The sequence below is a fragment of the Anopheles darlingi genome, chromosome 3 (assembly GCF_943734745.1).
Source record: "Anopheles darlingi chromosome 3, idAnoDarlMG_H_01, whole genome shotgun sequence".
NCBI lineage: Eukaryota > Metazoa > Arthropoda > Insecta > Diptera > Culicidae > Anopheles > Anopheles darlingi.
In genome coordinates, this window is record NC_064875.1 from 8,518,967 (window position 1) to 8,544,483 (window position 25,517).

A 25,517-nucleotide genomic window follows, 5' to 3' on the forward strand; every position below is an offset into this window, starting at 1 on the left:
AACAGAATGAATGGAACAACTTACCGAGTAAAGGTACAGATTGGTATCGATTTTATCTTTCGACGAAACGAACGGTTGATCATCGGTGGGTTCACCTGGGAATAGAAAGAAAGGAGAGAAGAAATAAAAATTAACTTTCTTCAATAAAGTGCAACGATCGTTTTGTGCTACTTCCGCACAAACGAAACGCTTTCCCTTCCTGATTAGACGAAACACCCTCTCTTCACTGTGGTTGTTGCTGCCCTAAACATACTGTTCACTAAGTTTAACAGCAATCTTCCGTTATGGGAGTCCTCGAGGAGTCGACGATAATTGACTTTTTGTGTAGCAGGGCTGAACCGTCTTGGGTGGCGGACCGTCTTGGGGTGTAGGAGTGTCGAGTGCATTCGATTCTATTAGCCAAAAGGGAACTCATTCGTAGGAACGTGCTCGAGTGTAGTGTACCGCGGAGCGATGTTCAATTAATTGCGCAACGTCGACGTTCCTGTTTGTTCGACCGACCGAGCGCGTGCTCATAATTGTGTGTTTGTGTGTGCGTGTGTGTGTGCGTGTTTATGGAAAAGTCCTGTTCCGACAGGCTATTCCAGATAATTAGTCACACTCTCAAGTGTCTGTTTCTACAGGCTCACAACGAAGTTAGTTTGACGAGCGAACAGCTCAGTGACACATCGGGGGAAGCAGCAAACCTGTTTTCTTTTGGGAAAAATCGGGAAACGCACCTCTCTTCTTCTTCCACCTTCCCGAAGGAGCGGTTTCCTCTGACGGGGGACATTCAGGTCGTTAAAAACGGTTGGCAAATAATCGGAAGTTAATGTGCGAAGCTCATAAAACACATGCCGGCTAGTGGCTAGTAATATGTTTGCGACTGTGAGACGCAGCAGCAGCTGTCTAGCGGAAGGGCCGGGGAAACGGAAGAAATCCAACCACATAAACTACTCCCCAATATGCACACCATATGCTGCAGGAATGACACTTCATCTTGATGCGGTTCGGATGCTCAAGACAGACGGGGAGGCGCGTGGCTTGTGGAGCAAATGGGGAATTGATGATTCCACATAAAACCTTAATCGATTCGATCGTTGGCCGTTGCCGTCGCCGCCGCTGCCGCCAGGAAAAGGGACTTTATTATGGTCGCACTAATCGGCCACGAAACCGCCACCCATTCCGGGCCTACCATTGCACCAGAAACCGAAGAAGTCGAATTGGTTCAAGGCGGAAAACCTCCGGAGGAGTAGTGGCCCTGCGGCCATAAATAACCACGGTGGTTCGCGTCTTCGAGCGGTCGGCGTGTAATCGCTTCTCACACACAGCACAGTTCGCATTCCCGTTTGTGCGCTGTTCTCCATATTTGTTTTCCAACCCAATGGCCTCGAAATCGGCGACGACGACGACGACGACCGTTTGTCACGACGACACACGGGTCGACCTGTCGAAGTGGCGAAAAGCTGCCCAACGATGGCCATCTCCGGTCGACCAGCAGTTCCTTTTCCATTCCCTTCCAGTCCCGGTTCCCCCGGTCCTCTATCGCACCGACAGAACAGGGCGAGCAGTAATGAGAAATGACTTTTCATTATCTAAAAGCACGAGCACAAGGGAGACCCCACCCCACGGTTTGTGCCAATCGAGACGCGCTGGTGCTGGTGTCCTTGGAGCTAGCAGGACCTTCGGACAAGGGCGAAGAGAATCGGATTGAGGATCGGGCGCCACCTGAGGAAAGGGAAGCTGGGTATGAATGAATGGGAGCTAGAACGTTGCAAGCGAAAACTGGGACAGACCAGAGCTCGGCGGAAGGTCCAAGTTAATGGCAGCAGCAGCAGCAGCAGCAATCTGCTGACCGAATTCTACTTTCTCCTTTCTCTTTCCCTATTTCTCTCTTTCTGTCTCTGTGCCGTGTTTTTGTGCTCGAGCTATCCTCTGAATGCCGTTATGTGAACGTGTGTGTGTATGTGTGTGTGTGCGTGGCAAGGCCGACGGTAGCCAGCAAGATAAATTTCCCATAAATATGTATGCGCACAGTTTTACGATAAATCATCGATGAGACCACACACATCGGAATCGGTTCCTCCCTCGTCTGTGATGGCGATGCGAGCGGCTCTCATCGAGTGTCCTTCGCCATCAACACATGGTCACACGGTGCGAGACGGTGGCAAGCGGTGTCCAGCACGATCCGGCACGAATCAGGAATTCGATCGATTTTTCATCTTTCTACCGTCCTTCCAGTTGGCTCGGTTGGTTTCTTATTGGCAACCCTAGCCCACACGCTTCGACAGAGAACCAAAAAATGGTTTAATTTTTTGATGAAAAACGAATTTTTCGACAACATTGTAGGCGCCTGCTGCGGATGAACTTTCTTTATTACGTCCGGTGTGAACCGGGATGTTCAAAAGATGAAAGGATGGAGTATCCTAAAAAAAAGTACAGTTTTCCGATAAAACTCCAAAATTGTACTTCGGGAGGAGTGGTGCGTTTTTTGCATCACTTTTCTCGGCATGCTACATGGAATTCAGCTGTGAATTAATATGTTGTTCAGCGAAAAGCGACCAACGCAGCCATTACAGCTGGACAAAACCCAGATGAATTGAAGCTTTACGGTTTTTGGGAAAAGGGTAAAAAGAAAAATAGGAGCGGAAAATTCAATCTCCCACTCGCACTCGAACGTACTCCTGGGACTCACATAAACAACGGAATTCTATGCGTTGTATGCGAATTCCGTGCACTGTCGCACGACGGGAACGCAACTGGAACACCCCCGGACTGCGTACATGTAGGTCAGGCCGTCACACTAGCAACGTGTGTCTGTGCGTGTGTATGAGCGATGGCGGCCGCGATAAAGGAAGAGAATATTGTGCGAAAAACAAAAAAATAATCCAACGAACCAGTAGCCGAGCGTTTGTTTGTTTCATTGCCGTTCCTCCTCCTCCTCCCCCTTCTCCAGTGTGGTGGGTTGATTCGGTTACATGTTTCACCCACCACTCCTCTCTCGATGTTTGCTATACGCTGAATAATTTGCGCTCGCCCACTAAATATTGCATACAGAGCACACGCATACGGAGCTAGAAACGGAGTCTGGTGATGCTATTCGGCCAGCTATTCGGTCACTGGAGCAAACACATCCCGAGGACACACCAGGGACACTGCCTGTTACCTCCCTATTGTCCGTGACCGTTTGATGATATTTTATATATGCTTTTTATTTCGGTGAACGCAACGAGAAACGCGCTTTTCCGTTTTCGGTCCAGTGTTTGCGCAATCAACCACCGCGGTTTCGATGTGTGCGTGTGTCCACTGAGGGATTCCATGCTGTGGGGGGATTGCAAACCTGTTCCCGGTCCTGTTGCGGTTATTCATGATGGGATTAATACGGGCAGTACCCTTTCTCTCCGGTTGTTTAATGACTTTCGCATGAATCATCCCGCGTGATGGTTTTCTGGCAGGCGCATCCGGCAATCCTCTCGCGGATTAAAAACAAAAAACCATTCGGTGGGATAAGGCGCGGGGAAATTTTTCGCGGAAAACTGATACTGCTTCCAGAGAGTAGAGGTCGGTCGAGCGTCCATCTAACGGGCCGGTATTAACTAAATCCCTCATCCTTACGCAGCATCCGCTTCCCATCAAGTTACTTATCAACTTAAGGGGCATAGCCATCAACCATCCGCTTGGTTGATTGCATTTGCGGTAGGGTTCTGTGCCATCGGATCGGAAGGCGGCTTCTTTTTCGCACGCCACTTTGCCTCTCCCGGTTACGCTTATTAAAAGTTGCCGTAAAATGTTATAAATTATGCGGCGGCCGTATTTTTGGCTGCTCGCAAGCTTAAATCCTTTGGGTTTCGTGTCGCGATGCGCGCCTGCACGCGCACGAATACTTACGCGCTAAAGAAGGACCACCTCGCGAACGGGCAAGCAGCTCGCGAAAGTTGGGCGCGTGGGCACGTGGGAAACAGAGACCTTTCTCCTCGGACCCGGTTCATTTCATTAGCTTCGTATTGGGCATCTTCTCCGTCGTCCGTTGCTCCGTTGCTGCTGGCCGAAAATTCGAGAGAGGCATTCCGCCCGAGAACGGAAGACGACGGAGAAGAAGATTTCCTACATCTTACATTATTTTTTTCTTACGTTTCTTCCGCGTGGAAAAGAAAAACGAGCGTTGGGAAGGAAATACAATTTGTTACTAAAATAATAAATGATCCTCTAAGGATATCTCTGCCATTTCTGCCGGCTGCCAAGAACCCGAGAAAAAGCACCGCATCCCTTGGAGAGTCCACCATCCTTTCCCATTCTTGACCCCGACGAGGTTTGTGAACATAACTTGGTTCGGTATGTCCGCCGTGCTCCTTGGCGAAGGATGCGAATCGTTCGATTTGTGAATGTAAAATGGAGTGGCAGCTTCCGGCGTTGTTCGGTTGTTGATGTTGAGCACAACCGTTCCAGGGATTGGAAGGAAAACGATACCGCCGATCCGGGACTCCGGTTTGGAAGAAAACCCGGGAATGATCCTCCAGGATGTTCGGTGGTATTAAAAATATGTTAAGCGAGACAGGTAGCCAGCCAGCCAGCCAACCAGCCAGCCAGCCAGGATCATCCACCATCGAAGTCGAGGGTTTAGGTCGCTACTCATCTGCCTAAAAGCAGACCTTTGATAGCAACCCAGTTGGCAACCCACCAATACGGACGCCGCTAAGGGTCGATGTATGCAAAGAAGGGTATGAAACGCACTTCGTTCTCTGGAATCATCGCCCCAAAAGAATACGGGAAAACATACAGCTGCCAGACTCATGTATAACGATAGAAGGTTCCGGGGGCTAGGTAGAATGTTAACATTCGCTTCTCGCGGGAGTTCCGGAAAAGCGCGAGCGAGAAAAAGTTGTAAAAAATATCTTTTTCCTTTCTTGGCTGGATCCTTCCGCGTGCGTACACACTCGCACACACACATACACGCGGTGGTATAGTACCAGACGATGTTCGACATCGTCCACGTCCCCTGCCTCGTCCAACCAATCAACTCATCTTCCGGGCGTCGCCGCTCCCCGTTCTAACTGCGCTGCGGTAACAAAAAGAAAACATCGCAAAGCAGAAAAAAGGGAGGGCAAAATGGCCACCAGGACCGGGTTTGCCGCAGGACAAGGGCCGATCTAGGGCGTGCTACGAGTGTTGCGGTATGCAAGTGTGCGTTCGGTTCGGAATGGGGCTTAACGGGACCTTAACCATCCGCACGGCAAAAAGGATTCAAGTGGGATCTGGGCCAAGAACGTGTTTGAAATTCATATCGTCCACCGGCATCGGCATCGACGTCGGAGTCGTTGTCGGAGTTGGTCCTCCGTTCAATCGATTTCAATAATAGTAACGCATCGAAGTGGGATTGGATTGGTTTTTCTTTTGGGGGAAGGGGGTTACCATTGGGCGGATCCGGATTATGACATTCGAACCCCGCCGGGAATTCAGCGTATCGCTTTGTTTCAATGGCGAGATTCGCGAACATTCGAGAACATGTCATATTAAGCAGTTCACCGAACATTTCACGACCATCCACAGCGCGAGATTGATGTACGAACATTACCCATTATCTGTAAGACGTTAACCTCGACAAAAAGTCGCTCGTTTCGCTCGAGTATGTTTTGGCAATTAGTTACAATGGTTGCGAGCGATTAATATGTTGGCCCTTCCTTTGGAGTGAATTCAATGCGCTCAACATTGACAAATGAAGCACGCAACGACCCACGATTTAGCCCCATTATCTGAGGGGGGGGGGGGGGATAAGCCTCGATTTATCAACATTTCCATCGGTGAGAGAAGGGCCCGAACCGAGCGTACCAGGCATTGAACAGGAGAAGCCATGCGTGCGCGCCTCCTCTGTGCCGTCTGTGTAATAGCTGCTGACGCTTCGCCAGGAAGCCCAACATACAACAATGACACATATGGTAACGTCTTTCGTTGGGCTCTTTCGCCCTTCTCTCTCTCTCTCTTTCTCTCGCTGTTTGGTGGTGTTTACTGGAACGTGAAGAGCCCTTTCTTATGATGAACGCAACCTAATGTTGAACGTACTCCCGCTACTTGTCGAAGCTAAAAGGGACGACAGCACCACCTGACATCATGGCGGGCATTGAGAGACTAACGCTCACTACTTTATGGCTTTCTGAATGGCGGAATACAGCCGAGCATTACAACATCTCGATCTGATCACAGTTTTGCGTGTCACGGTGGCCGGTCAGCCGGTCAGCCGGCGCGTGAAACATAATCCGCAGCATAATAGAAAGTCAAGCCCGTAGCCAAATCGGTGTCGCCATTGTTGCGAAAAGCGTTCGCGAATCAAACAGTGCGTCGACTACGCCGACGGAAGGGCTCGCGGGCTACGGAAAATTAAGTTCAGAGAAAAATGGTTCGCTTGCGTTCGTGCGACATTGATTGAATGGCCGGCCGGGCGGCCGGCCGGTCGGCCAAGGAGGACAGCACGACTCCACTGACGGCGGCCGTGTTTTGCTGATCGAAGCTCGAATCACCGTGGTCAAAGGATTCTCGGCGTGTCGTGCACAAATCGGCTTCTTATCGTTCGCTCGCTTCACGCTCGATGCCGTTTCGTTAATCGATTCGAGTGTGGCCGGCGTGTAAAGGCGGCGCACGTCGCTGTCGCTGGTTGCGGTCGACCGTAAAGATACAGTGAGCACCCCGTGGCTTTTTGCCGGTACACTTGGCAAGCGATTTCGATTCATTTGCATAAAATATTCTAGGCTGATCGTTCCGCGGTGGATCTGTATCGATGGAAGCGCTTTTCGTTTCGATCCGGCGCACACTCGAGCACACTCGCTTTGAACTGTTTAACATATTTTGTAATATATCCCTTGGATATTTATAGTTGGAGAAGGGCGCAGTATTTTAGTAGCAAAAAATCTGCAGAAGTTGAACTAGAGCGAATGCTGGGGAGACATTCCTGCAATGTTTAACCCTGGATTAAGCTCCAGGAATGTGCGGTGTTGAGTTGAGCTTTCTGCATAACCTCAAAAGTACGCCGAAGACTCAATCACATCGGTAGTTTGGATCATTCCAGTTTCAAGCGAGCAAAAGTTGCTTCGCTTCGCAAACTTCGCCTTGTCGCAATCAGACGCCGCGCGTTGGTGACTCCCAATTTACACCTCATTTACCAAAGGCGCACGAGGCCCCCCTTTGCGGTGCGACTTGCGCTGCGAATAGAACCCTGACCGATCCTGACCGGAGCTCATTAGGAAGATTGCGCAAAGTCTTGCTAGCTGAATAGTTTGTCATTTATCATCTCGTTTGCCGTGAGCCGGACCGCTCGGCACCTCGGTCACAACTTGCTCCACAAAAACGGAACTTTTGCTGCTCCCCTTCTCGCAGGCGAAGGTGACGACGACAATCATGGTGGTGATGGTAGTGGTGGTTGGCCAGATTTTATGTTCTGGTTGGAGCAAAAGACAATGTTTGCCACGCGCGTCGCGTAGTAGCAAATAGTTCTGGTCGTCCGGAGGAGGTTGGCCGAGATAATTGAGGCCAAGCGGTACTGGCGGGGCGAGGGCACGGTCATCAGCACATCAGGTGCAGGGTTTCCTTTCCAAGACCTTTTTGCACACGCACACACACACACATACACACACACAGACAGAGGACTTTAATATAGAGCGTGTTTAGTACTCGCCGTGCACCTTCCATTAGACGTGATTTCATTAGTCTGGACAGGGGATGGGACTAGTTTTTGCACTGTTGATGACTGGGGTGCTAGTCTGGAAGGAGTTCCTGAAGCGAAACCAGGCTAACAGCACCTTATCATGTAGCAATTAGGGCTCGTTAATGAGCCCGGATGTACTAGGTCACCGGCATCAACTAGTCCAGGTGCCTTAGTCTTCCCCGGGATGTCTTTTCCCCCGTGCTATTTTTTTTTGTTTTAAAAAGATATTCACTTTAACCAGGAGTTATGAGACAGAAGACCGCTGCCAGACCGGAGGGGCGCACCATTAGCAAGCTAATCGCATTTTATTGTTTTCGGTAAAGTTGTGTGGAATGTCCGCAACTGTCATTTGTTGACGACGCCTGGCACGTACCACCCACTCGATGGTCGTTTGGCTTGTGCTGATATGCGTTATGAAGCGATAAAAGAAGTCCTTCTTCCTAGACTATCTCACTCGCCAATCGTATCCGTACCCGTGGAGCGCATTCCGACACGATTCGGCATCTCCATAAATCATCCTTGCTGCATCCAACGTAACCATCCAACCAACCCCCTAACCAGACACCAGTGATAATGCTGCAACGGCACTCGTGTGAAGAAGAGCCTCAGCGACGATACGATGAAGCTGTTCGCGCGCGCGTTCACTGCGATGATGGCGAATAAACAATTTTAATGAGATGACATTTGTTTTAATTCTGTAACGGTTCGCACACAGGGTCGTGGGTCGCGGTGCATTTCCGGTGCTTTCTCGCCATCCAGCGTGTTTTATACCGAAACCTCGACTCCTCCAAACCATACACAGGTCACAGACTGGTGATGAAGTGGAGCGTTGTGTCTTCGCCTTTCGCGATGACGACATCGCCACCAGTCAGTGGCGTGACTAATGAAGTGTAAATTTGTTTTAATTATGCCCGATGTGCGCAAATCGTTCACACACACACACACATACACAGAGAAGCTGCTAGAAAATCGCGAAGTAGGAAGAAGCTTTTCACTGATGAGATGTGCGCTGGTGTGAAGTTTGCTCGTAAGCTCGTTCATTCATTTATCAGAGCTTGAGCTCGATGACTCTCTTCACTAGAGATAAACCTGAAGTAGAACGTGAGAAAAGGCGTCCTAAGTACTCAGGTGAGATGTTGCACAAAAAAAAATGAGCGCAAGAAAACTACATCCAACATACTGCCACCGGTATTGTGACGTCAACGAGCGCGCGACAGGCGTTTTTGTCATTTTCACCATGGAGTGGTGTGGGCGTAGAAAACTCGTCCTGTGGGTAGATGATTTCTCTCCGCCATAAAGTTCTCGATGCTTTTCATTCTTGGATTTACGATCGATTAATCAGCCGCCAGCCTGCCATCAACAGGGCCATCACCCGGGGCCTGTTCCTTGTGGATAAGCATGCCCTCACCTCACAGCAGCAAGCGCCACTCAAACATGAGCACGCGGACTCGTGTTTGTCATAGCGCAGTGGCCGGGCCGTTTGATGGTCGCTTGTGTTTGTTGCTGCTCCCGTCGCTGGTTTATTGGTCGATTCCATTTTATTGGTTTCGCTGCTTCTGCTGCTCGTACATCAGTAATCCGGCTGTTTATTTGTTTGTTTGTGGCTCATTGATTTTTCATACACTCACGACGATGGCAACGCGCGAGGGTCGCAGATCGTGTCGCGGATACTTTGACAAGTGCTCGGCAATCACAATCATATTTTGTCAACTCATATTTCGCTAATATGGATGTTTTCGAAACACAAACACCGATAAAGAGTGTCTAATTTCATGCAAGGCTTGTTCTTTTCCTGTTCGCTGAAAGATGTGTCCGCCAGATAGTGTCGAACGAATTAGTGAATTCGCTTTCGCGCATCTACTTTCCATAATTTTGGCTTTCCGGAAACCGCAAAAGTGTGTTCCGAGGTGTCGAGAGCCGAGAGAATGGTGGGTTGGGCAGACGGCAGAAGCAACACGACAAGCCACTTTCCTTTCCAGCATATCACCCAACATATACCGGTGTGAACCCGAGGATTCGATCGTAGATTGTAGTGACACATTCAGCGAAGCATTTTTGGTGGGGTAATTTTGTGGCAACGAAGGCGAGTTTCCGGAACGCGATTAAACGCGCAGGGCTATTGCATAAGGACTATCGAGTTGGTACTCTTGGTGTGGTGTGAAAGCTTCTTGTGTTAAATGAGGAAAGGCGTGGGATTGGAAGGCGCTTGGAGTGCTGCTTCGAGAGGGCAGCAGTAGCAGCACAACATAAACCCTTGGCTACCCGTGGTTAAGTCACCCGAAGACGATTAAAGGAGTCGCATTTGCATAATCACATAATCAACAGTCAGGCTGGCCGGCTGACTTGGAATTAGTAATCAGCATCCACCGTGCGCCGTGTTGTTCGGTTGCGGCGAGTTGTTGTTTTTCGTCGACTCCGGGCGACCACACGAGTCGAGGGTAGTGTAGCAGGGATCTGTTTTTGTCCGCAAAGACCTGGTTCCTATAATGGTGGTTCCTTGGATAAGTCGATCCAAGTGGTTGCCGTTCATCTTGGCATGACTTGATTCGATTTTAGTTAAAGATGAAATGTTGTTTCTAGAAAAATAACGAAATATCAAGTCGCTCTTTCCTAAAACAACCTTGTTAGAAAATATCTTTAATCTTGAAAAAGTCTGTGCGACACATCCTTAGTCAACGATCAAACTCTCTCAGTAAGGTTCCCCCGAAACCAGCTACAGCACTCGTGCTTGGATGTAAGCAGAAGGTCAAAGTTCGTCCCTTATGGTGTTGGCGTATCGTGTCGTCAATTTATTTTCTGTTCCGGCCATACCATACCATACGGCCACGGGGTCGCGTCGTGCAGCATGGCGGCCTGACATGTTTCCTTTGATGACCGAAATTGCCTGTTTTTGTAGCGTCGCACGTGCCACGCCACGGTTCGTCCTCTTCAGAGATCACGACAAAACATCCACAACCCATATGCCGGTGTTCCGGTGGTGCGCGCGGAGTGAATTTAATATTTTTTCATCAGCCTGCATGTCAATGGCCTGCCCCATGTTGGTATGCCATGGACGACACACGACAACTTTGACGCGTCACATATTGTTTCTCAACATTCGAGCGTTGCCGGAAAAATTGAGTTAACGAGCCGGAGGCCGGCCTGTAGGTGTCGCTTTAATCTAACTTCTATTTTCACTAAAACACTTCTTTTGCAGTATTACTTTAATTTTTAGCGAGAGTAATATAAGTAAAAGCTGGTCAGTTAATGGAATACTAGGAACAGGAACAATGGAGTAATATTTGTAATTGACTCATTCTCCCTTCACTCTCTGCCACTGACGCAAATCTTGGGAAAATGCTGGGATAGGCATCCCATCATTCGGAATGACTTCTTTCCCAAATTGCTACATATTTCGTCGATGGGATGCGTCGACCGTGGGTGGGTGTAACGATTGGTCGTTACTTTTTTTCTGCTTCTCTCCTTCTGGATTGGAATCCACCGTCCTGCAAGAGAGTGGAAGTGATCTCAGTCCGGCGGCCAAGCCGTTTTCACTGGAGCGAAAAGTAAAACCAAAATTGCAAGGCTGCTGGGTGTCTGGAAGGATTTCTGGGCACGATGAGATCGTCCTGTTGTGAACCGCCCTAGAGATTACGCAGAGAAGTTGTTATCGCTGTGCGGCTTGGCGTAGGACGTTCATAAAGTAGTCCACAAGGCAGCTGGATCACGAGCAAATGGACTGAAGGTGTGAGTGAGAGAGAGAGAGTCACTTCTCAATGATAAGCTAACCCCATCAAAGCTCACGCACATCAAACATTTCTTTACGAGCTCGATGAACTGTTAATGCTTTCTGACACTGGAGTGGTAATGGGAAAATGGGAGTCAGAAAATCGCGCAATTTCGGTGGGATGTTTGAAAACGAATCCGCCACGATTACGAAATAGGTTCATGTTGTACTATATTGAGCAGCGCTGTAAACTCAAATATAGAAGCCTTTTATTTGTTTCGTTACACCGAACTCAAACTATTTCAATATTGCATGAGTTGACGGAGTCATTATTTTCCTAAAATTAGAAACAACCACTACAGATACCACTTCACACAGTTCAGCCGGAAACTAATGTATGTGCAACGAGGTCGAACATTACCAGCGACGAACATCGCAGCATGAAAAGAGCCACACCAAATTTCACATCAAACGTTGATGACGGAAAGTTCGAATGGTCTCGTTTCGGGGAAATCATTATTGTTTTCCCGAAATTTTCCTACCGCACTAGAATAGCCAACGGTTACTATTCGAATGAGGACCAGTTTGTGAAAAACTATCGTTACACTTTCCAGTTGGCCGGTTGGATATGAGGTAGGATTCACATCCGGAGGATTCACAGAACCCTATCACAAAACATGGCGGATTGTGCTACCGCCGGTGTGCTTTAGTGTTTTGTGGTTTGTCGGAGGGCAACAGCAAATCCGCCCTACAGCCCGGGGAATTTAGTTTCATCGTGAGCCAACCATCAATCTGAGCGCGGGCATTGAAACGTGATCCATGCACGACGTTACGCTGCGTGTCGGACATTTTTAACCCGCGGCGGCGTAATACATCACCGCGGTGACATCGAACATGATCTTCTCTGGTGAAGGCTTATATTTAGCGCGATTCTACGTTTCGCGTTTTATGTGCCCAACAATCATAAACCAAAACAGGAGGAAACAAATACCATCGCAACCGAGCAGAGGGCTCCCTACGTACGGTTCGCACTGTTCGGAGTCTCCTGATGATGTTTGAAAATTTATGATACGTTACGCTATCGTCCTGCTGAGCCGACTGCTGCTTTCCACAGGACCTAGACGCCTGTAGTACTGTACGTTCGCGCATATGTATCGTGTGTGTGTGCGCGAAACTGCGAAACAGTCGTGTTTCGTGTAGTTGAAACAGCACACACGAGATGGCAGCAGCACACAATAAATTGCGCCCCGGGAAAACAAACAGCCACAGAGGCCACGCCAGCATTTGAAGAGCTCGAATCGCGCTGGGAAAAAGAGCAAATAAAACGCACACACAAACACACACACACCCGTACACGCCATTCGCCGAGAGAACAGCGGTTTCCGGGGCGAGAATTCTGCCTTCCCCTTTCCCCTTTCCACACTAGATGTTTGCTAGATGTTTGCCTTCACTGACAGCGGTGCTTGACTTGGGGCTTGGCACCGCGAGCGCTCCAAGTGTGCCCTTTTGCCTGTTCCGGCTGCAAAGATTAAAGCATCGCAGCAATGGCGAAGCGCGAAATGGTGTGTCGTTCGGAGCGTGTTCTGGTTCCTCTGTCTCTCTGGCCTCCTGAAGGTCTGGAACTGCCGATGGTTCATTTGAGTATCGCACGCGCGCGCGCGCGCGCCACAGAAGCCCAGAAGCTATTCCTGCTTCTATTTTTTTTTGTAGCCACTGCTACTGCTTCTTCCTCGAGTCATGTGGTTACTCTCAACGCTCAACGCCCGCTATGCTACGCTCCATTGTCGTCGTCGACGTTGTCGTCGTTGTTCTCATCTTCATCAGCATCCACTTGACCTATTATTTTGTGCTGATCCGAGTGGTAGCGGTGGTAGCAGTGGGTGAAAGAAAGTAGGATAAGTTTCATTTACTCCATTCGATTCTTGGCGCTTTCAGTGCGGGTACTTCCTGTTCCTGGCGAGCTGGCACTTTTCTTTTTTTCCTCCCTCTGTCGCAGCGACTACTCTGCACAACCGATACATCCGACACATTGGTGGTGCCGGGGGTTTTTTGCGGATTATCATGCATACGAAATGCCACTTTGTTGCACTGCGACTCGGGTGAAGCACAAAAGCAAGAACCTGCTTCTCGTCTCTGCCACGTTTGATGCGGAATTTTCCGAGGCATTTCGTGAGCTGGCAAGCGCAGAACAGATTTCGGGACTAAGTATTTGAAGTAAATACGAATGATTTGATGCTTGGTCTCTTAATTACATTTGTTTTCAATTAAAGCCTTGTTCAAAGTATGAAGCCCCCATAATTGAAGAGCATATTTCATCACAAACTTGGAGTGGTATCCCAGTGTAGATTAACTCTTCAATTATACAGAATGGGTCTTTAATTACTTGTGAGAAGCGACGGTTTGCTGCAAACCTTTGCCCCATTACCACACATCTACTGCACCAAAACATGGGTAGGAAACATTAGAATCATCATTTACTCCATGATGCGATGATTTCCTTATGACGAAGTTCCCCTTTCCATTCCAGTTGTTGCGTCTCATTAAGCGAGGGTGCCGGGCCGGGCCGGGGAGCACCTGCCCGAAATGACTTGTCTACAAATGGCTTGTGAAAACACTTGGCACGCTTGGCAGGGGCCGCACACATGACATGGGACTTTTTCCAACTTTTCCACGGCACGTCAGTTGCCGGAGTCGTCGTTGTCGTCGTCTTCGTCGTCTTCAGGAAACGCAGGAAACTTTTCCTCAGCATAAGCAAACGGAAGAGTAGGGAGGGGAACGGGAAACAATGACCAAACATGCGGATATAATAGCCCACCATCAAGGATTCCACCCCCCTCCGGCCCCCGGCCCCTCCGCTCCTTGCTCCCGGTTCAAAACGTCTAAACCATCATCGCCATCAGCGGTAAGTTGTCCCTGGTGTAATCGAGTAGGAGTCGTGTAGACGATCGCACGAGCACCAGTGTGTCGCACCAACACTAACGATGCGTTGGATTATGTTTGTCGTTAAAGTAAGGAAACGTAAATAAAAATAATAATAAAAAAGAAAAGCCAGACCACCACGAAACTCCCAACCCGGTGGCGCTTAGAGACCCCACACAGTGGCCACCAAGGGGCCCACTCCGTAAGCGTCTCCGATGGTCATTCCGATGGTTTTTTTTTCTCACTTTTTCCTCTTCCCTGCATGGGCGCCCATGTCACCGGAATGTGCCGGGTCGGCAAACCAATACAAAATCAATGGATCGGGGCGTCCGGTTCCGGTTTCTTTTTTTTTGCCCGCTCCCATCCCTCTTTCTGCTTTGCCTTTGCTCTCTGCCTCGGATTCGCTCCATTTGCGATCACTTGCCAGGCTGTGTGGTGCGGGGACAGGGGTCAGTTGTTACTTAAGCGAAGGCCAAAAGCATTAAGGAGCCTGGAGTAACCGGCCAGCCAGCCAGCCAGCAAGCCAGCCAGGCAGCTGCTACTGACCGATGTCGACACTGTGCCATGCGATACTTTATTCATCGACAGCCGGCGGGATTTATCGGCCGGTTTTTATGCTCGATGTACAACGTTTCGGTTCGCTGCTGGTGTGGCCGGTGGCCGCTCCTAGCGCACGCCAACCAACATTGCTCGCTTGCACGGAGAGCAGCTGCATGCTGTAATCAGAAAATGGAATCGCTGCCCCTTTTCCAGAAATAGCAAGCACTTGCGTAGCAGCAGGCAAAGGAGCAGGATAGACTGGAGTGGCTACGATGTTTAAGTAGTTTTAGTCTTTCTTCCTGGTCATCTAGTGTTCAGGGGTAACTTGCTAAGAACCGTGAAAACGAGACTTCATTGTAGTTGCTAGCATGTATGTTTACGGTTATTTATTTCGATCTTTCATTTAATTACTTGGGCTGAAAACTGGCCTTTAATGTCAAATTTATGTCTCAAAATCTCCCTCAATAAATATTGTTCATAAACATAGCACAATAGTATAATTCGATTTAAAATTAATTAAAATTGTTCTTTTAACCATTGAATTCACTGCTATTCATTTCTGACGATGAAAGCTGCATCGAAATAAATAGTGCATGCCACCGAATGACAGTTTACGATATGACGACAGTTTCCTGCGGATGAAAGTTGCTATCGCATACTGACAGCCTTAAGAACCATGCTTTGAAGCATCGCCATTTTCCTTCCTTTCTTTCCCAAAAAACGCACAATCACTGTCATCCGCCAGCACCAGCTAATGAATTAGGTCTCGTTTTGTTTAATGTGCCTCGAAGGTTTGTTACCCCGGAAGCTGGGAGCAAGCAGCAAGACGGCTATATTATATCCACCACCAAGTCAGGCAGCCTGCGGCGACGACATCGGGCCGGAAAATCTCGGCATCTTCTTATCTCCCAACCAAAATCATCTTAACCATCCAGCGGTAGAGCAGTTACACCGAGCCGCCTTAGGCCTTACGCGTTAAAGCTGAGGGGCATTAACTTTCAAAACTTTATCCGCCGAGCCAACGACGTCATCGAATTGACGCTCCCTTTTCTCCCCTCATCGCATTTCACCAGTTTAGAAGCCCATTAGGAGACGTCTTTCTCGGTTGATTGCGCGGTACTGGCGTGAGACTAAGGCTTGCTTTACGATTGGCCATAATTTGCGAGAAACCACCATCCCTTCCTCAACGACAACAACGACGAAGGGTGACAGGAGGGAAGGGAATACGATTGTTTCGTTGGAACCGAAACCGAAACAGCTAATCGAAACAAACATTCCATTTTACGCGTTTTGGAGTCGGACTCCCGAGTTTCTAACTGCCGCTCGAAAGTTGAACTTTTGTATCCTACCGATCCAGGATATGTTGATCCCACCAGAGTAGTCCTCGGTATGCCTGTAGCTTTAGCTGCTCCCTGCGGGAACTTCAACTTGATGATTCGAGACCGCCGGTGGTAGCCATTTGCTTTCAACCTCATTACCATCATCGCGCAATCATGGGCACCGTCACCGAGAACATGTTGAACCCCGTCTTCCGCCTCGCCATGTGTATGGTGCTCGAAGCGATAGCTTCCTTCCCCACACACACACACACAAACAAAAACACAGACATATATACACATACAAATACTTTGTTGCAATCTGCTGTGGAGAGTATTCCAGCACCGCAGGATTTGTAGGAGGCACAAGGCGAGCATAAAAATAACAAGCTATGTTGCTGCCGCCTCCTCCTACAACACCCGTCTTAACTGAATGCAAATATATACCATCTTCCCTCCAATCCGCTCACCACCCACAACCCAACCCTCTTCATGTAGTGTAGTCTTCAGGGGGTCGTGGTAACTACACCAGAACGGCTGATCCTCTGGAAATCGGCCATTAATTCGGCAGTAGTAGTGTAGCTGCCATCGCCGCACCGCATTTCGGCTTCCATTCCGTGCGCCATTTCCATCCTTCTGACGATCAGACCGCTGGGAGGTCCAACCAACTTCCGCCCAAGAGGCATACTCCAGTGGAGCTGGAACAGCGGGATTGTTGGCTTCCAGCAGGGCTTGCTACTCCTCTTGGCCGAAGCCACTGTTCCGCACCTGAACTTGGCTTCTTCTTTGATGCTCTCCTGCGTCGTCGCAAGAGTTGAATATGGTCGCTACCACTCCCCCCTCTCCCGAGGAGGGCAGCCGTCGTAGAGTGGTTATTTCGGCCAAGTTTCATACGTTGGCTCGAGTACGGGCGCTGCTCCGCGTGGGTCGTCCGGTTCGGTGAAATGGTCAGCTCGCTGTGTGAGTTGTTGAAGGACCCCGAGGCAATACGACTGGGCGGTTCGGAACCGTTTGTTGGAGAGACTTTTTGGGTTAACTCATCTCGCCCCTACAACTCCGATGGGCTCGGTTTGGTTGAATGTTGGGCACTAGACTTCTATGGACGTTTGTAGGCCTTTCAACAGAGAGACAGAAAAAAGGCCTCGAGAGCAGTTTTATCAATATATCAAAAGCAGACCCGGTACTCCGGGATTGAAAAGGAAGTGCGGATACGGGTCGCTCGGTCGTCCGAAACATAGTCAGGGTCCGGCGCCGCACAGACTCCATGTCTGGGTTTGCCATCCTGAGTTATTGCGTTGTTTCCTTTTTGGGAAAGGAAAGTATAACATCCTTATCGGTTATAACCGTTTTATCACAATCACGGGCAAAATTCTACGTAATGGAGAGCATAAACTTGGAAAAATAAATTGGAAATAAGAAAAACGGTCGAAGGCCAACAGAATTCCACCATATGAACTATTTTTATCGTAGATATGGAGTGGCATCTTTCGGGAGTTGCGAACGTTCCCTTCAAGGATGAATAAAGGACGAGCGACGAGTCTCAGTCTGTTTCTCGTCGTTTTCTCCGATCTGTTTACTTAATGAAAACTCCTGGAATTATTCAGGAACATATCGTACTAGAACGGCTTTAAAATGCATCAGAAAGCTGGGAGCTTCACTTCAGGGATGATACGCTCCATGTCGGACTTTATCGTACTTCTTGCAAGCAACCTGGCGCTACTCTTGGAATACTTTACGAGACGAAGAAAGCGACAAAGGAGCTGCGGCTTGGTTCGTTTGCCGTTTGCCTGTAAGTCGGTCGGTCGACCGGATACGATGGAACTTAATAATGAAACACCTGAGTCACCGCAAAAGCCTCTACTCCTTACACTTCGTCGAGCAGAGGGATGCCCAGCAAACTTGGGATCCACTTCCGACAAACCGGCTCGTGACACATTTGCTCAACACACACGCACACGCACACATATACAAAGACAATGCACACGAAAGTAGCACACCGAGCGCCCAAAGCCTTACTGTCACCAATGATACCCTCCTAGGCGGGGCTGCTGAAGGATGCTGATGCCGGATGATGCCGGAAGCGTTGCAGCTACCCCGGGAGTGTAAATTAAAATTGAGTGCCACGTACGCCTGGCACCGAGGTGGTGGCTTGACGAACGCACGCTGTCCTCGCTTTCACTCAAAAGGAGATGCCACAACAGAATTTGTGTGTGTGTGTGTATGTGCGACAACGATGCGCCTTCCGTGATTGCCGTGCGGTTGTGTCGTGCCAGCGGATTAACGGAATGTCACGAATCAACACTCAGCGTGTGCGCACTCCAGTGGCAAATGCGCGGTCGCTCTGTACCACCACCAGTGGTCCAGGGATGTAATGCCGGCCCCGGGTGGAAAGAATGACGTATGGCCCCGGCGCCAGGCGCCCCACTTCGGGGGCTTCTTTTGCGTAGCATAAAAGGACAAATGATCGGGTTTATGGATGATTTGTATAAAGTTTTTCGTTTTTTTTTACGCGGAGATTCCTCGGCTGAGCGGCCTTTCATTCAATACAAATTGGAAAGGTCTTCAGCCTCGTTTGGAGATGATTGGTCCGTATGATTAACTGCGGGAACTCGATCAGTGACCCCGTGCCTCTCCAATCGGGCTATTGAGTTCTCATTTGTGAAAAGCGGATTATGTGACAAGCGAACCGACCCCGTCCGGAGTACCGCAATCCTTTTCATTGATTAGGGATAGGATTGATTGAGGGATCCCTCCCTACTTTTTTGACCCCGTACGAATCCTTGGCTTGAGAGAATTATGTAATTTCTTACGATTTGCCACTCAGTATGATGAGAGGTTAGTAACGATGACGGGTTGGGGTCACTCTGGCTTACCTGGAAAGAAAAAAAAAACGAAACAAATCGTTAGTGGCTGCTTAGGAGTGCAACAGGACCAAAGGACAGTTTCAATCATCATCCCTTGGTCGGTCTGGTGGTTTGTTCTAAACACCAACATCTCCGGCCGATTGTACTGGTATTAAAAATTTAACAAATAATAAAAGAGAGCGACCACAAACCGAGTGCTTGCCTCGGCAATGGACAAGCTCGTGAGCGGGTGAAAGGTGAGGTTGAAGGGGTGGTGGTAAAGTACTTCTCATTAAAATAAATCCCTTGAAAGCATTGCGTTACCGCAGCGCTCTGACCGGACGACCGGATCAGGGCGAGACTGCCATGCGACAGTCGCAGGTTCACGGTTCCAAAATGTCCGACGATTATGCTGACGACCTCCCTGTCCCCCGTTTTCTCCGTCCCTCACTCCTTCCGCCTTCGTTGGCGTTGCTTTGATCCTGGGCACAGCACAGCGGAAACATTATGACAGTGTCGACCGACCGACCGACCATTTGTCGAACCGGTTCCGGCCACGAAGAGGGAGCGGGGATACCATCGACCGTAATCATACCCTCGCCACAAGCTGCTTCTGCTGCTGTTTACGGTAGGCGCGGCCAGGGACATCGGATGACGGGTTGTGCTCGCGTTTACTGTAAACGAAAAAGAACCCCTTTTTTGGGAGGGCCGAACGGTTGTGGTTGTGGTCACCGTGTTTCCTGGGCACATCCCTGGAAGCCAGCCCCGATTCGATGACCACCAACATCACGAGGAAAAGTGTGTGTGTGTGAGAGAGAGAGGGCTTTTTAAAAAAGGGAACGAAGTATCTTAGCGGAAAGGTTGGTCAGCGAGCATCATTACAAGCTGACCACCACCACCACCAGCAGCACCACCCCGTTTGGATGACCTTTACATTACGCCACGGTGAGGAGCACTGCAAACGGGAGTCTGGGACCAAAATTGCTCAACTCAGTAGAAAGCAATATGTTTAATTAAATGTTGCTTCGTCGGGCGTCTGTCATACAAACCACAAATGAATAAATAAGGGCCGCTCCACTCCGTGGTACCACTTCGTTATGGTGGCAAATTAATTGAATGCGTTCGAATAACCGTGGAGTAATAATACTTAACGAACGAAATGTAATCATCGAGCGCAAGTTCCCGTAATTATCCTGCGATGCTTTCAACATCTCGCACGTCATCGAACTGTGCTCGAACTCCCACGCAGAGACAACTTTAAGAAAGTGGAAACTTTATTCCTCCTCCTACTCCATCTCATTCAGTGCTTGTTTTTCTCCCCTTATTTCTTGGTACTCTCATTTCGTAGAAGACGCTCGGGCTGAAGCATCCTTAGCAAAGACGGAGCAGCCCGGGCGAGCGGATTCGACCTGTCACAACAGATCGAGATCGGTCCTTCAGCAAAAGTGTCAAAAGCAGCATAAAATATTCACGAGGGAACAGAAAAACCACTTTCGGAGGACCGAATCCTCCCGAGTACCGCGTAGTGGCCACGTGGCCAACAAAGGCTAAGGGTGCGCCGCCCGACTGGTGACCCTAATGGGAACCACTGCCCACCACCACTGCCCCTGTCTGCCTTCCCCCTGCTTCCGGACTGCTTCGTTTTTCACGAGACGCAAACGAAAGCAAACACCTTTTCGCGTTGGTTTCTGCTCGAGTGCTTTAAGCTTAAGACCCTGGAGGTGTCTTAGTGTTTTTTTGCTCCTCGAGGGAAACTCGAAAGGTGGAAGGAAGGAAAAAACTAGGGTTTTGTTTTCTTCCGACTCCAACGTTCACATCGTTTGGGGACTTCTGTTGCAGCTGGTTTCATGTTTAATGCAGAGAAATAGAGAAAGAGAGGACCCAAAATGTAACCCAAAAAAAGAAGCAAGAGGAAAATCAAATGTCAGTGCGCGATTGTAACATTTTAGAAACGCTGCTTCAAATTGAGCATAATATGGGCGCAAGGATTTTATTCGGCTGGTGCCACCTTTTTAACAAAACAATCCCCTAATCCCGTGCTGCTGGCTCATAAAGACTTCACTCGCGCAGTAATTGAAAACGTTGTAAAATGATAGATTAAAGATATAATTGAGGCCAAACAGACACACACACACACATCCGACGATAAGCTAAGGTAGCAAACAGCGGCTTAACCTGCTTACAGGAGCGGAGCAGAGTGTCAGGACACTGGTGTCTGTTCAACGTTATCTGCTTTTATTTACTGCACCTTAGCTCACGAAAGTAGCGCCAACACAAGTCACCTAGCTTGAAAGCCAACTAATTGAACGATGGTGAGCTGCTGCTGCTGCTGCTACTACTGCTGCTGGCAGCTTACAGCGCTCCTGGGAGTGGTGGAAAGGAGGTGGGCCGCGAAAGCATAACACGAGCCAGGAGCGGAGCAGGTTTGGGCACGATCCAACGCCATTTTTTGTGCCCTCTCAGCCTCAGCGGGTTGTAAATATCCATTTTTACAGGCATTCATAAATTCCGCAAGGACCCCGCAAATCCGCAACCTTACCCCAAACCCCCGATCACAGCGCCTGGCAAATGTGAAATGAGAAGTCTCATCGTGCCTCCAGGTTTTCAGGTAAAATCAGGTAGACACTTCCTGTAGGGCGTGCGTGCGTCGCTGTGGGCCCTCTGCTGCTGCTGTTGGCAGGTGGTTAGGGTTTGGATGCTTCTTATCCATTTTTCGCGTCACTGAAACATGCAAGGATTCCGGGGGTGCAAAACAAAAAGAAAAAAAAAGGAAAAAGAAAGCAGCGAGTGTTTGTGAAATGTTTGGCCAGCATGCCGGCGGGGACGGCTTACATTCCGGGCATGCTTAGCACGCCTGCACGAACTGGGGTTGAGCTTTGGCTTTGGCGAATAAATATCGAACGGTATGAAATATTTAAATGTTCCAATTTTAACACCACCATTACGCCTGCCATTGCGGCGCGTGACCCGCGATGGAGGGAACAGATTTCATCGGTTGGAAGCGAAGATCGATCGATTGAAGTGTTACGTGAGATTTAAGACAAGTTTAATGAATAATTGAGGACCAGGTGAAGCCTATAGGATTTGGGTTTTGCATAAATTATGCTAGCTACGAGGCAGGTAGATAGATTTCCTATTCCTGGTTGATTGCTATTCATGGAATAGTTCTACAGGGGTTTTTTTTCAGTCATCCAATTCATGACTTGCAAAAAAAGAAATGTTACTAAATCTTTTAGATAGGTGTTCGATTGTTGCTATTTGTATTTTAAAAAACAAAAGAACCTGTAACATTGTTTTAGTTCGCTGGAAAATGTTTCAACGTAAGCCATTCGAAAGTAATGCCAGCTGCAGCCAGTGGTCTGAAAGCTTTTTAAAGAGTCGGAAAAGATTTTATGCATACGAGCGTCGTGCACAGTCAGCCTGCTGACTAGAGCATTATGCAATATATGTAATGGAAAAAAAACCTCCGAGACGAACGACGCAATGACAGTGACGATAAAAACACCTCCAGCAGCACCTGGTGCTCTTTTTGGCGAAAGAACATCGGCTCCATCAGCCGGGAAAAATAATTCATTCGTGCATTTTCTCAAGACAAGATTCTTTTCGGTGTCTTTGGGGGAAAAAAACCATGGCACAAAAGAAATGTCTTGCATGCAGTTACGACGGCCACTGGTGGAGCATAGTGTTGCCAACCCACGTGCCACTATGCTTTATCATATTCAGGCCACCTCCCCACCACTCATCCCGGGTCTATCCGAGTTGTTTTCGTGACGGTTACAAACGTACTCACAAGATGAACGCGAAGACTCGCTAGTTTGGTAGGAAAGTGCCAGGCCAAAAAGAATGAAGCGTGTTTGTGCGCGTGCATCGTGGATAGGATGTACTGGCTGGCTCGAGGCGCCTCTAGACTGTCGCTTGTGGTGTGGAATGTTGCGCCAAATTTACTAGTGAGCAGGCAAAAAAGAAGAAGAAGTAGAAGCAACAGAGCCGAGAGTATTCTTTTGCCGAAACTATGGATGATTGGATCCAGAAAAATGAGAGAGAAAAAAAAACCGTCAAAGGATAAGACCGAAGGCAACACCGTCGCTCCTGCCGCGTTGGAGTAGGAGTTGCACAGACGGAGAAGAGCGACCGCCGAGATGCGCCGAAGGAGACTGATCGTATTTCTTTGCTGCCCCGGGCGACTACAAATGAGGGCAAGACGGTCGATGATCTCTTCGATGGTGTGTCGTATCGAGGTGTCATTGTCAGCGTACCTCATGCCGCGTATTCCAGCCAACCCGAAAGCATTCACGGAAGGATACAAAAGATTGGCCGCGTCGATCGAAGACGCAGGTATTTTATGGTCCCGGTCCGTTCGGTTTTTTCTTGTGCCTCTTGCCAGCCAACATCGCCAAGTGCATCGGTCTTACGCCAGTTACATTGCCGCCGGTACATGGATCCACAAATCGTTCGTTTGATCCCTCTCCCTTCTTTCTTTTTTTATACTCTCCAGGATCTTTTCGCCAGGATTTTGCAACCGGAAACTCCGCGCTAGCTAGCAATCGATCGATGGTGAGTTGTAGTGTGTGTGTGTGTGTGTGTGTGTGTGTGTGTGTGTGTGTGTGTGTGTGTGTGTGTGTGTGTGTGTGTGTGTGTGTGTGTGTGTGTGTGTGTGTGTGTGTGTGTGTGTGTGTGTGTGTGTGTGTGTGTGCATCCGTGATGCTTTATTGCCTTTGGTTGCCGATGGTAGCTCGCCTGCGCCTTACCTTCGAGCCACATTTAAGACAACCGGTACCAAGAAAGGCACCATTTTCTTGGCACAATCAAGCGAACCCCGGTAGAAGCACAGCCATGCGCAATGATTTTCGTGCAGGTGAAGCGACCAGAAAAGCAATAAATTCCTGTGCCTGACAGCAAACGCGCCTTGGTCTGGCATGTGCGGGGTTAGGATTGAGCTCAGCTTAACCAACGCTCAGTAATACAAACGTCAGGGATGTGAGACTAATAGCAATAGTGGTGGAATTAAAATGCCGTCACTGGTCTTGATTTGTTGTGCAAGCGGAAGCGTACTATGGTTAGTGATAGTGCACAGTTCGTAATTGAATACCAATAAAAATCTCATTCTAAATCTTCTGGACACTAATGGAATCTTGAAGGCAGTAGATATTCATCTATAACTGCCAATTACTCCTAGAAGGTATCAAATCTTGCGCATGATGGATACCGGGAACAGTACTCCAAAACATCGCAGAGATATTCCCAGCGGCAAGCTATCTCCCAATAGCTGCACATTGAGACGATGGAATTCAATTAATATTAAACAAGTATTGCTATGTTTGGTTTGCCTGTTGTTCCTGCTCGAATCTCGCAACGAGATTAAGCATAGTCTTTGAAACCTGATCGTCTTCAGTATTTCTCCGTAGTACTGGGATAAATAATTCAGAATGTTTTGGAATTCGATCGAGGGAATACGGTTTCATTCGCAGTACATTCAGACGCTGAAGGCAATGAAATTAGGAGTTTGCCCCATTCTTAATTAATGTCGAAGTGTGTTTGCTTGCTTACGGCAAACAGTAGCTCAGTCCCATCGGAGCCTCATCATATTTCCAAAGTGTTTATTAATGCTGCCTAAGCATACAATAATTATTGAAATGCTCGTACCCTTGCCGATGAAGCAACTTGGTTCGTCATTCGTCAACAGGCGCTCCTCCAAATAATACCCAGATTGGAGCGATGCTTATTAATGATTTTTTAATTACCGACCGGAAACGCCGGCCAAGAGATAGTGAGCGAGCGTGTCCGGCGGTGAATAACGTAGTCTGGCGAGGGACACCCGAAAGAAAACCGGAAAAACATAATCTGGACCGTGGGGAGTCCATGGTGGTTCAGGCTTAAGGTCAGTGGACAGGGACCCGCTACGCACCGTGGTACAGCCCGGTCGTTGGTTCGCATGTTTACTCTTTACCGACTATTGACGAACGAAAGCTATTTATAACCGGAGACACCCCGACGGGGGTGTTAAGGGGCCACCTCCCCTGACGTAATAGGCGTCAGAGTTTCGTTTTCACGAATGTTATCTGCAAATGAACTCCCACTCGCCCCACCACATAACGCCGGCGGGCGTGTGGACGAGATTTATTCAATTATTTATGTTTACATTAGCCGCCGATCTTGGCCGGTCGACCGCGCGTCTTTCATTTTGTTTTGCAGACAAATGGATTATCGGCGTCACGTATTTTATAAAAAAAGATGAGAGAAAAACGGGAAACGGAGACACGAAGTGTCCAAAAGGGGAAGGAAAGACGCCTCTTCCGAAACATGATTCCTACTTTGGCACCGTGTGTGTGCGTTTGTGTGTGTTGCAGTGTGTAATTTGATTCGTCTGCCTCGAGGTGGTCTGAAAATCAAACATTCAAACGTCCGGTACGTGCACTCGGGGTAACCGTAAAGCGATCGACTGAATACATTTGAATGTACAAATAGTCACGTTTGCCGTTCGGGCGGGTTTTTTTTTGCTCCAAAAACGGGACACGGAGATC

The 25,517-nt window shown here is 48.7% G+C and overlaps 1 protein-coding gene across 10 annotated transcripts in view; it reads right to left on the bottom strand.

Moving 5' to 3' along the window:
• Window positions 1-25,517, bottom strand: part of LOC125953644 (solute carrier family 12 member 4) — a 114,541-nt gene that overhangs the window by 34,218 nt on the left and 54,806 nt on the right. For all 10 annotated transcript variants that reach the window (XM_049683338.1, XM_049683332.1, XM_049683333.1 and 7 more), the window contains one exon: window positions 25-95. In XM_049683338.1, the coding sequence (XP_049539295.1) occupies window positions 25-95 (71 nt within the window). The remainder of the gene's footprint in view (window positions 1-24; window positions 96-25,517) is intronic.